Below are 11,867 nucleotides of genomic sequence, written 5' to 3' on the forward strand. Positions count from 1 at the left end.
CTGCTCTTGCAAAGAATATGTACCAACCCCTGGAATGGTGAAAAGCCGCTGAGCAGGAGCAGGAGATGGAGCATGGTGCTTCATTGGGAGGGGCAGGCAGGCCACCCACATTCAGGGCATCCCCTCCATCAGAAGGACATGCATGTTGTCCCTCTCATCCCTCCACCCCACAACTAGGCCTGACATCTCCTCCTCTGGAGCGGAGTTTTTCCTGTTATAACGTCATATCATGCTTGGTCAGCGCGTGAGAAGAGGCTGCAATGGCTTGTGATGCCACCTCCATGCCAAACACAGCTCCATTGGGTGTTGTTCCTCTTTCACAGGTTAACTTCCCATCGATTGACCAATCCATTGTCTCCTAAGGGTCAAATTCCCCCGAGTTAAACCATAAGGTTTCCTTCACTGTCTGTTCTTCATTATCTTGCTGACGTGCACAACAGCAGATCAAATGTGGCAGGGCCTTAGACACGACTTCACTCCTGACACACAGGCTCCTTGTGCCACTGCTGGCCTTCCGTGTGCTCAGCAAGATCTGTAACTGCACAGGGTTGTGGAACTGCACCTTCAGCACAGGGACCGTGCCAGCTTGACCTGCCCTCGTTCATGTGCACAAAGCAGGGCGTGGAAGAGAACGGCAGCAGGGGCCTGTGTGTCCCAGGGCCCCGGATTTGTTCTGCTGCAGCTCCACAGGGATGCAGGCAAAGTGAAGAAGCCAAACCGTTTATTAATGAAATCCAAAAACAAGGGGTGATATGGGAGGGGAAGAGGGAATGGGCAGTGTCTGAGGGCTGGAGGGAGGGAGGTATCTACAGGCAGGGAAAGGCCAGAAGCCATGCGAGCTTCCCACAGGCTCAGCTGTACCAATCATCAGCTGTGCCTGGAGCTCCAGCGGCAATGGGAGATGGTGTCCTGTTCAGTGTCTCCTGGTGCTGTTCTTGGGACACTGGTTCACCGCATCCTGAAGATGGACCTAATTCTTCAGCTCTTCTGGCAAACCGGGCGTGAATATTCAGGTTTCAGTGGGACAGACTAGTGTCTTTCCTTGGGACTGAAATGGCTGGAACAAAGAAGAGAGCCACAGTCAGCACCCACATCTGCATGAATCCTAGGAGACCCTCCTGCCAAGGTGTGCTGCTTTGTGCACCCCAGACGTCATGTTTTGGGAGAAGCTGCTGGCAGCTTCCTCCGTGTCTGCTAGGAAACCAATCAATGGCTGCCGTTGGGAATTGATAATCTGGAAAGCTGTACACAAAAGCCTCTGTGAAAAACACATCTTAAAAACAAAAGAAACTCGGGGAACTTTCTCTTTTCCCTTCTGGCCGACAAAGAGGTAACACTGCTGGCCCAGCCAAGGCCTGGCTGACGTCCGTGAAGAAGAAGTCAAGTCCTAGACAGGAAAGATGAGGAGATGCCTTTAGTTTTAGGCCAAAATTCTCTTGTAATTCTCCTGTATTATATATTCTTCCCGTTATAGGGAAAAAAGTATCATTCTCCTCCATAAACAGGAGAATGATACTTTTTTCCCTATAACGCATGAAGGTATGGGGAGATGAAAGTGTTCAAATGGTATTGAGCAAAGACCTCCATGCTAAAGTCAGCAGATATTAAAGTAGCCGTGATTCTTTGAGAAGTTTCAACAGAGACGGAGAGAAGAGTGATGAAGATCCTGTGTCCCCAGGAACAGAAGATCTCTCTTGCTAGAGATGAAGATGATTTTAGAGAACAAGAACTTTGCTTTTGAACAGCTCATCTTTAAAACAGTAGCCCATAAGTTGACATGCCACATAAACACAGCTGTGGGAAAAGCTTGTGGAAAATGGGAGTGATTTCAGCATTGCACATTTCCCTGGGTGGCTGCTATTCATGGAAATTGAGAGCCACGAGAGAACTGTTTTCTTATGGAAAAGTCTCCATAACATTAATAAGAGGAACTTCTCTCCTTAAGCAAAGAGACAAAAGACTATTGCAGAGGTAGTAAACTGACTCAAAATTTTGGTTTGGTCTCTTTACATTGTCAGTGGGAAAGAAAAGGTTGTAGGGGGAGGAGAAGTGTTCTGAAGGTTTTGTTCTGACTCTTATTACTCTTTCTTTTAGTTTCTCTTAATAAATTGTTCTTCATACCCTTTTAAAGGCTCGAGCCTGCTTTGGCTTTCTCTTAATCCTATCCAAAGGGGAAATGAGTAAATACATTCTAGTGAGCGAAATGCTGATTAACCAGCACTGAACCCACCACAGCAATTGGCACATTGGCCAGGAAATCCTAAATTGGCAAAGCAAAACCACTACATCAAGGGTGTCCCACTCAGCTCTTCTATCGGCCAGAAGAGAGGAGGGGCCCACGGGATCAGCCACAAGACGCTGGCCACGAATCCCCCCAGCAGTGTCCCTGCAATCGCTCTGTGTGCTCTGGCCACGCCATCCCTCATGCACACAAGGAGCGAAGCCCACCGCAGCCGGGACAGGGATGGCAGCTCCCTGCCCGGGCATTGCAGCTCTCCCTGGCAGCCCCGCTACCAGCCCGCTGCCCTCACTCACCCTGACTGTGGAACTGGAGCTCTTCCCTCTTCCTCGACAGGTAGCGCGCGGCCACCCCTGTGAACACAGAGCCTGTCAGGGCGGCAGCGGCACAGCTCCCTGCCAGCGGCGCTGCCAGCGCTGCGGCCACACGCCCTGCTGGCCCGGCAGGGCTCAGCCCGGGCCCTTGCCGCACGCTGCCGCCCAAGGGCACGGCTGCCAGAGGGCGGCAGCAGCGCCCGGGCCAGGCGGGGCTCCACGGCGCCGGGCCCGGATGGCGCTGCCGGGGCAGCGGGCGGGGCTGGGGCCGAGCTGCGGCGGGCCGGGGAGGGAGCCCGGCCTCGGGGCTCACCGATGATCCTGAAGGCCGCCTCTCGCAGGGACTCCTGTGGGCTATCCAGGAACCGCAGGGCCCATTGCATGCGCTCGCTCGCTTGTCTCCTGTCCTCTAGCAGCTGCAGAGAGCGGCAGCAGGGAAGGCTTGGCGCGGGCTCAGCCCCTGTGGCGGGCGCTCCCTGCGCCCAGCCCCGGCCTCCCCTGCCCGCACAGCCCTGAGGCGCGGCCTCTGAGTGCAGCAGCGGGCAGGGGCACATCTGCCAGCCCCGCACACTGAGCACCGCGCTCAGGGGCCTTCTCCAGGCTGAGCTTGGGGCTTCCAGGCCCTCCTTACCAGGCACTCATCAATTTTCAATGGCTGCTCTGTCTTCAGAACCCTCTGGAGATCCGTCTTCTCCAAGAAGCCAGCCGCACAATACAGCGTTTTCATAGAGGCCTGGAGAGCAGCAGAGAGCCAGAGATGGCCCCACAGCCCAGGGCACCGGACTCACATCCCTGTGCCAGGGCCTGGAGGAGGCTGCAGCCCACCAGGCACCGGGCAGGAGGCAGCTGAGCCCCCTGCCAGAGATCCACCAGCATCACAGAAAACCTCACCTCTGCCACACGCTGGTTCTCCTCATGGCAGTGCAAGAAGAGTGGGAGCAGGCTCTGGCTCACAATTCTCTTCAGGGGCTTTTTACCCTCTTCCACTACCAATTCCATCACCTTGCAGAAGAGGGAAATGGAGAGCAGCTGCAGATGGCTGTTGTCCTGGAGGAAAGAAGGAGAAAAAGGCCTAAGCATCACATATGCAGTACTCCTGGGCAAAGGCCTGAATATCCAGAGAGCACAAAATTTCTGGCCAGCGGCCAGTGCCCATGGCTGGGGCCACAGAGCCTTACACGGTCAAAGAGTGGCAGGAGTGCCTCAGCTAGCTTTGGGGCAGAAGTGCTGGATATCATGAGATGTTTTTTCTGGAGCATCTTCTTCAACAGAGAGAGGGACATGCTGACCACCTGTCCATCTGCATCACCCAGCAGCTCCAGAAGTCTTCGAGACACGCTGCGTATAGGTCTGGCCTGTGTGGAACACAAGGCTGAGCTGGGAGGCCATGGACGGCTGCACCGCCAACAGCGCCCAGGCACTGCGACCCCACCCTGCTGCTGCAGGGCCCACGGGCCAAAGGCCTGACCCAAAGCAGTGGGGCAGGTGAGGCAGGAGAGCTGGGAGCAGCTGCCTCAGCTGCTGAAGCCCTGCCAGCCCATGGGGCTGCCTTCCCCAGGGCAGCTTCAGCCGCTGCCCCTTCTCACCATCAAGGGATCCTTGCTGAGCACCTCGAGGCCTCTGAGCGCCAGGCGACGCCTCTCCCTGCACTTGCTGTGCAGGCAACTTGACATGATCTTCAGGACAGTGTGAGCACATTTACTCAAGTCCAGGCACTCGAGGACCTGAAAGGCACAGGCAGTGATGGGGGACCCGGCCAGCAGCAGCCCGGAAACGCACAGGGCTGGGCCCAGGCAGCAGCACAGGGCACGGGCACCGTCCCAGGCAGCTGTGGCTATGAGAGGGCAGAGAGCTGGGAGGCAGCTCAGCGAGGCAGTGCTGGCCACCAGGCTCACCTCCACAAGGAATGCCAGGAAGGGCAGATCCCACCTTGGCTTTTCACAGCTGAGCACAAGGAGAAGGCGGTATGCGACATGGGAACACATGGAGGTCAAGACATGGCGCATCTCCCTGGAAGGGGGAAAAAGGCACCAAGAGCCTGAGGTGGGGGGACCAAACCTCTGCCAGGACTGACTCGCGGAGGTCTGGTCTTTCCCCAGCCTCCCTGGAGGGGATGTGAGCGCTGTGGGAGGTGGCCCCTTTGGGGCACCCTCGTCTCCCAGCCTTTTCCAGTCTCCTTGGCTGTCCCTCGGTGTCAAGGCCCTCTGGCCCTTGACCACAGGGACTGTGTGGGGCACCCGGGCACAGGGCAGAAATGCTGAGGGCAGTGTAGAGGAGAAGGGGGTCTCACCTGGCCAGCAGACCCACGGCATAGTGCTGGGTGTGAGCAGTCAGCAGCGTGTCCCAGCCACACTTACGCTCCATATCCATCACCTCCTGGTCACACTGCAGTCGGTAGAGCAGAGCCTTCATGGCCTGCACTGCAAACCTGTGTGCAGAGCAAAGCCCAGGTCACACTGGGAGCACTGGCACTGGCCACAAGGGCATGGGAAGGACAGGAGGACTGGGACCTGTTGGGCCTGCAGGGAAGGCGATTTTCCTCCTGGCATGCTCTCCAGAAGTTTTCAACTTCCTCTGGTGGCATCTGCTGTGTGGTGATGACAACGTGGAAGAGCAGAGCCGTAAACAGAGGGTAGAAAGAATGAATCCTTGTCTCATGGTACAGAGGCACCTGGACAATCACCCAGATCACCAGAGTTGCCTGCAAGAGAAGCAGCCCAAAACAGAGCTCAGTGCCGAGGTGTCCTTGGGGCAGGGCCCAGGGGTAGATGCAGGGGGAGCAGTGGGCCTGGTGGCCCCTGAGCCTGGCCCTAGCCCAGGTTTCAGCCCAGTGACTGAGGCAGGGAGAGGATGGAGAGCTGCTGGAGAGGCAGCCGGGGACTGAGAAGAGACCAGTTCCAGAAACTCACAGCCAGGGCAAAAACGTCCTGATTGTCCCCATCGGAGGTGCACATTTTGCTCAGAGGCCAATCCTCCATTACACGGACCAGTGTTGGCAGCACTTTCTCCATTGTTAGTCTTGACGAAGCAATGGCTCTCCACATCATTGCAGCAGCTCTGTGGGATCAGGGCTCTGTGTCAGGGGTGTCTCAGTCACAGTACCATGCCCTGTGCAGCTGTGGGGGCACAGGTGACAGAGCCCCGGTGCCCTGAGGGGCAGGGAGGGAGCATTGGCAGCAGGCTGGGCAAAAAGAGGGGCCCGAGGGTCCTGGAGCTCTCTGCCTGTCTGGCAGAGCCCATTGGACGGGCTGTGATGGGCCACGGGCCCTAAAGGCTGGTGAGCCCTGAGCTCTCAAGGCACGTGGGCCCCGTACCTGTCACACGTTGGGGCACAGCGCAGGAGGGTCAGCACCACATCAACAGGATGCTCTTCAGCCAGCCTCACAATGTCAATTTTCAGCCTGGCATCCACAGTGTCATGGGACAGCAGCCTCTGGTGGATGTTCCTTACAATGGCTGGCACCTGGAGGACACCTGGGGGAAACTTGGAGCGCTCTTCAAGGGAGCAACTTCCCCAGCTTCCCTTCCCGCCACAATGTGCTGGCCTCAAAGGCTGAGGGGCCCCAGTGATCACGGCTTGAGGGGGCACAAAGTCCTGGGAGGCCTCCAGGCCTGATCCCAGCCTGCTTAGCTGCTCCTGAGAAGAAAAACAAGGGTCCCTGAAATACTCTGGTACCAATTCCTCAATCAGAGTCGGAGTGGGCGTGGTGTCAGGATTTGCGGTGGCTTCAGTCTCTCCAGTGTTGGCATTTGTCATGGCCACGTCCTCAGTCACTGCCTTGTCTCCGTTTGCTATGTCCTCTTTCATTATGGTGTCAGAGTCTTGTGAGTGCTCAGCTGAATCCAGGCTGACATCAGGCTCTGCCTGGAACTCGGTCAGCCCCGAGTCAGGCTCGGCTGGGCCCTCAGCTGCACTGGTCCCGGTCTCTCTGCGTTGAACTTGCAGAAACTTCCGGAACATCTGCAGGACAGGGAAGCCAGAGATGCTCCATGGCATTCTCCAAGCGTAGTGCTCGGCTGAGCAGGGACAGCAGGCCCAGCGCATGGATGGGATGGCTGCAGGTACCTTCAGGGTTCTGTGGAAGCGGCCACGGCTGGATTGCTGCTCTTGTGTGTGCTCCACGGCTGCATCTGGCAAAGAGTGAGCACAGCCAGAGCTGAGGGGCTGCGGGAGAGGCCGGAGAACACAGCCCAGCCCTGCGCTCCCCAGGCAGGGACAGCCCCGCGATGCCCCAGGGGGATGGAGCACGGCCACTGCGGGGTGTCTGCCTGGGCCCTCTTCCGTCCTGTCCATGGGCATGTCCCCAGGGGATGGGATGGGATGGGATGGGATGGGATGGGATGGGATGGGATGGGATGGGATGGGATGGGATGGGATGGGATGGGATGGGATGGGCCCACACTGGCTGCAGCCATCAGCCCTGTGGCCCAGCTCTGACACTCACCATCCTGCAGTGTCTGGATCTGCTCCGGCTCTTCAGGCTGTTCTGCTGGGGCAGCTCCAGGGCCTTTGTTTTTTTTCCCCCTGAGCACTATGAACAAGCCAAGGAATCTGCCTGCCATGTCAGAGTCTGGCCTAGAGGGCACCTTAAATAGAGGTTCCTCGGGATATTGCCAAGTCAACAAGTCTTGCAGTTGTTGAAAGCACCTGCAAGAGAGAAGCCTCAGGAAGGCAGCAGGACAGCAAGTCCTGCACTTTGGTCTTGAGGACTCCTGCCAAAATCACAGGAGACTCCTCAACAACGATTCAGGTCACCAAATCCCACGGTCTGGCCTGGAGTGCACAGGCCACAGGGATAGATGTCTTGGAAAAGATCCGAGTCACCAAATGCCACAGTCTGGCCGCAAGGCCAGCTGCAGGAACAGCGTCTGGAAAAAGCTCCGGGTGGGACACGAACGAGTGCGCTGTGCAGGGGCTCCTCACAGCACCGCTCTGTCCCGTCCTGTCCCGTCGCCTGCTCCGAGCGCTGTGGAGTGTTCTTGTCACCCCCAGCTCCTATGTCACCACGTGTCACAAAGGACACCCTGTCCCGTTCCATGCCAGTGCTGCAGCGTGTCACAAAGGAACCTTGCACACACTGCCACCTGCCCTGGGGCCGCCCCCAGCCCACCCAAAGTGGCCCAGGTTGGAAGGAATCCCTGGCCCCAAGTGTCTAAGGCAGCCCGACAGGATCTTTAGGAAGGGCTCAGCCCATCAGCAAACGCTGCCCTGCTCTGCGGGCTCAGGGCAGCAGAAGGAGCCGCCAGGGCTGCCGAGGCAGCCGCGCTGGCAAGGGCACGGGGCCTTCCAGGGAAGCTGGCACGGCCTCCTTGGGACACGTCCCGGCTGCTGGCCATCCTAAACCCGCGGCTGTGACAGGCACAGGGAACGTGTGGGCCAGGGCACCAATGCTGCTCTGAGCCCTGGGGCCCGGGCAGCGCTGCCATCAGCAGGTGTGGCAGAGTCCCCGCCCAAGCAGAGCTGCCACCCCCCGAGCCCTGGCAGCGCTGCTGCCCCTCTCCTGCCCCAAAGACCTGTGCCCCGGGGGGCTTCTGTGCCACAGGGAGCCAAAGCCCACGTGCACTGGGAGCTGTGCTCCTCCCTGCAGGGGCTGTTGGCAGGAGCGCCTGGAGCACTGCTGCAACACTTGGTGTCTGGGAGAAGGCAGAGGCTGTTAGTCATGATTTTTTTCATAGAAGGGATTGCAGTGTGAAAAACAAGGTTCACTCTCCTGTAAAAAAATTAGAAAATGTAATAAAGTACAATAGGAGAGAATAAAGCAAATATTTTTGACTGGATGCCTTTTGCCATTCAGCCTAGACTATCCTAGCTATTTTGAAAACACTCTTTGTATACCATTTCTATTGCATCTGCCTGTTACATATTCACAAACAATTATGCATGTTGAACTTTTCTCCAAACCAGTTTCCATGTTTCAAGAACTGTTTAGCATGGCTCCTCCTCATGTCTGCCTTTTTAGAGCATGCGTATTCCTTGTTTGTGCTTTTAGTCCATTCTTATCATCACCTCCATTTACGGGCTTTTGTGGATACTGACAGCCTGGTCAGTGAGAAGGCCACATAAACATTCCCAGGAATTGTTCTGGGGAGTTTTGAAAAGGCTGAGAGAAAGAATGAAAACAATCTTGCGGCTGGTGTTTTGAACAGTTGTTTTCTGATAAGATGTTTACCAAAGGGCATCTTCTTAATTAGCCAGTGGTGACGGGGTGTTGATTAAATGACCAGTCAGGTCCAGCTGTATTGGAACAGTGTATAAAAAGGAATGGCTTTCTAATAAACTCAGCATTAACCTGCTGAAGAGAGTTAATGTGTCACTTCACTTCGGTTCCTGACTCAACGGTGACAGGTTTTGGTCCACATTTTCTTCAGACCGTGAGTGCTGATAGTTGACATATCTGTAGCAGGTGTCCTCATCACATGTTCATTGGATGGTATCCCATGCAAGCAGGCATTTTAACACAAGCATACTACATCAGCTGTTTCTAAGTTTTAGTTAACAACAGAAATGAAAACGAGATCTTTATAGCAAAGTTCTTTTAACACCACACATACAGAATCCATTTCAACATTTGAAAAGGCCAGTATTGTACTGTGTATCTATAACAGCAGCAGCAGCACCTGAACACCACCAGCTGCTGAATTTCACAGGACAGTCAGATTATACAGAGGCACTGCCATCTTTCCTTGTGTTCTGGGAAAAACATCAGCTCAGTCTTTGATGTTCAATGCTCCAGCTGCTGCGTGTCTGACAGTGGTAGCTCATGTCCAAACACAACTCGGTGCCTGCTAAGCACGGCACTGGGGAGCCACAAACAGGGAAGTTCAGGCATCGCAATATATCAAGCTTCCAACAATCTCTTCTCCATTTCCAGATGCAAACATCAGCAAACACATGCTGGAAAAGTCAATGAGTTCCAACATTGCCAGGATACAAATTTCACTACCGAAACCAAGCAAGGATTGCCCACAAAGCCTTTGGAAACATTTCCTGGATGAATTAATGTCTCTCCCATGTAGGGCTGTAATAGCTGAACATCTGCAGTGCTGGAAGATTCCAGGTAGAGTGGGAACAAGTCCACAAAATTTCTGTACAGTCTGAAATAGGGATGCAGGGCTGGACCAAAAGCTTTCCTGGGATGATGCCACTGAAATCCATTGCGTAATGATGCCCAGAAATTAATCAAAGCAAACAGTACTGCGTAGTATAAGGCCTATGGGGCAGGAATTTAATTTATTCGACATGGGGAGTGAGGGGCTTTAGTCTACCACAAATTCATTCTGGAATGAGACTCCCAATGGAGCCCCAGTGCTGCGGGGCGGCCCCGCGGCTCCCCGGGCAGCAGCCGGCCCTCTGCCCCCTGCGGAGCCCGGCGCCAGCGGCTGCTGGCCGCGCCTCAGGGCTGTGCGGGCAGGGGAGGCCGGGGCTGGGCGCAGGGAGCGCCCGCCACAGGGGCTGAGCCCGCGCCGAGCCTTCCCTGCTGCCGCTCTCTGCAGCTGGCAGAGGACACGAGCCGAGCGGCCGAGCAGCTGCGCCGGGCCCTGCGCTACCTGGAGAGCCCCCAGGAGCCCCTGCGAGAGGCGGCCATCAGGTTCATGGGTGAGCCCCGAGGCCGGGCTCCCTCCCCGGCCCGCCGCAGCTCGGCCCCAGCCCCGCCCGCTGCCCCGGCAGCGCCATCCGGGCCCGGCGCCGTGGAGCCCCGCCTGGCCCGGGCGCTGCTGCCGCCCTCTGGCAGCCGTGCCCTTGGGCGGCAGCGTGCGGCAAGGGCCCGGGCTGAGCCCTGCCGGGCCAGCAGGGCGTGTGGCCGCAGCGCTGGCAGCGCCGCTGGCAGGGAGCTGTGCCGCTGCCGCCCTGACAGGCTCTGTGTTCACAGGGGTGGCCGGGCGGCTCCTGAGGGGGCAGCCAGGAGAGCTCCAGCTCCTCACTGAGAGTGAGTGAGGGCAGCGGGCTGACAGCGGGGCTGGCAGGGAGAGCTGCAGTGCCTGGGCAGGGAGCTGCCATCCCTGTCCTGGCTGCGGCAGGCTCGCTCCCTGTGTGCATGAGGGGTGGCATGGGCAGAGCACAGAGAGATTGCAGGGATGTGGGAGTGTGGATTCGTGGCCAGCTGATCCAGTTGACACCCCCTCTCTTGTGGCCATGGCCAGAGCTGGGTGGGATGGCCCTGGCAGGACGGTCTCCTAGGATTCCCACCGATCCAGGCTCTGACTGTGGCTCTGTTCCTCTCCCTTCCAGCCCTTCAAGCCCTGAGGAGAGATGACAGCCCTTCCCAGGCATACATGTTAGTTCAACAGATAGTCAGTGGGAGAGCTGCAGAACTGGCACAGAAGAACCAGAGTTTGTTGAAGACCTGCAAATGCCATGGAAGATGAGACTGCCTTGAGACCAGAAGAGACCAGCTGGAGCTCCAGGCACCGCTGATGATTGGCACAGCTGAGCCTGTGGGAAACTTGCATGGCTTCAGCCCTCTCCCTGCTTATAGATAGCTCCCTCCCTCCAGCCTTCAGACCCTGCCCATCCCTTCTTTTTCCCTCCATTCTCCCTCCCTGTTCACGGCTCTTTCCCTCTAGTCCTCAGATCCTGCCCTTCCCCTTTTCCCCCTCCCAGCTCAACCCTTTGCTTCGCCTTCCATGAATAAACAGTTTGGCTTCTTCACTTTGCCTGCATCCCTGTGGAGCTGCAGCAGAACAAATCCGGGGCCCTGGGACACACAGGCCCCTGCTGCCGTTCTCTGCCACGCCGTGTTTTGTGCACAGACCCAGAGGAACAAGGGCAGCTCAGGCTGGCACGGTCCCTGTGCTGAAGGTGCAGTTCCACAACACTGTGCAGGTACAGATCCTGCTGAGCACACGGAAGGCCAGCAGTGGCACAAGGAGCCTGTGTGTCAGGAGCCACATCGTGTCTAAGGCCCTGCCACATTTGATCCGCTGCTGTGCACGTCAGCAAGATAATGAAGAACAGACAGTGAAGGAAACCTTATGGTTGAACTGGTGGGAATGTGACCCTTGAGAGAAACAATGGATTGGTCAATTGATGGGAAGTTAACCTGTGAAAGGGGAACAGCACACAGTGGAGCTGTGGTTGGCATGGAGGTGGTATCAGAAGCCATTGCGGCCTCATCTGATGCGCTGGCCAAGCGTGAGATGACGTCCTAAGTGGAAAAACTGCAGAGGAGGAGATGTCAGGCCTGGTTCTGGTGTGGAGGAATGAAAAGGACAAAATGCACGCCCTGTTGATGCAGGGGATGCCCTGAAGGTGGGTGGCCTGCCTGCCCCTCCCACTGGAGCACCATGCTGAGATCCCGAGAGGAGCCCAGTGC

General features: G+C 56.8%; 1 protein-coding gene across 1 annotated transcript; it reads right to left on the bottom strand.

Annotated features, from left to right (window-relative positions):
- Nucleotides 1-704: 704 nt before the first annotated feature.
- On the bottom strand, nucleotides 705-7,529 carry LOC135288582 (maestro heat-like repeat-containing protein family member 6). Its single transcript, XM_064401961.1, has 14 exons — nucleotides 6,999-7,529; nucleotides 6,620-6,684; nucleotides 5,868-6,514; nucleotides 5,463-5,610; nucleotides 5,064-5,254; nucleotides 4,844-4,981; nucleotides 4,449-4,563; nucleotides 4,140-4,277; nucleotides 3,732-3,908; nucleotides 3,445-3,600; nucleotides 3,185-3,286; nucleotides 2,867-2,969; nucleotides 2,536-2,592; nucleotides 705-1,057 (listed from the first exon to the last, which is right to left on the bottom strand). Exons 1-14 carry the CDS (start codon nucleotides 7,114-7,116, stop codon nucleotides 1,017-1,019), a joined length of 2,196 nt encoding a protein of 731 aa, XP_064258031.1. The 5' UTR covers nucleotides 7,117-7,529; the 3' UTR covers nucleotides 705-1,016.
- Between the last annotated feature and the right edge of the window lie 4,338 nt (nucleotides 7,530-11,867).

The sequence above is a fragment of the Passer domesticus genome, chromosome 33 (assembly GCF_036417665.1).
Source record: "Passer domesticus isolate bPasDom1 chromosome 33, bPasDom1.hap1, whole genome shotgun sequence".
In the NCBI taxonomy this organism is placed as follows: domain Eukaryota; kingdom Metazoa; phylum Chordata; class Aves; order Passeriformes; family Passeridae; genus Passer; species Passer domesticus.

Excerpts from the sequence above, each read along its gene's own strand:
- LOC135288582 (XM_064401961.1), bottom strand. The coding sequence starts at position 7,116 with ATGGCAGGCAGATTCCTTGGCTTGTTCATAGTGCTCAGGGGGAAAAAA. Across the intron at positions 4,564-4,843 it reads GCCGTGGGTCTGCTGGCCAG|GGAGATGCGCCATGTCTTGA; the intron begins GTGAGACCCCCT and ends TCCCCCTTCCAG. Across the intron at positions 1,058-2,535 it reads GCTCCAGTTCCACAGTCAGG|CCATTTCAGTCCCAAGGAAA; the intron begins GTGAGTGAGGGC and ends TCTTTGTTCCAG.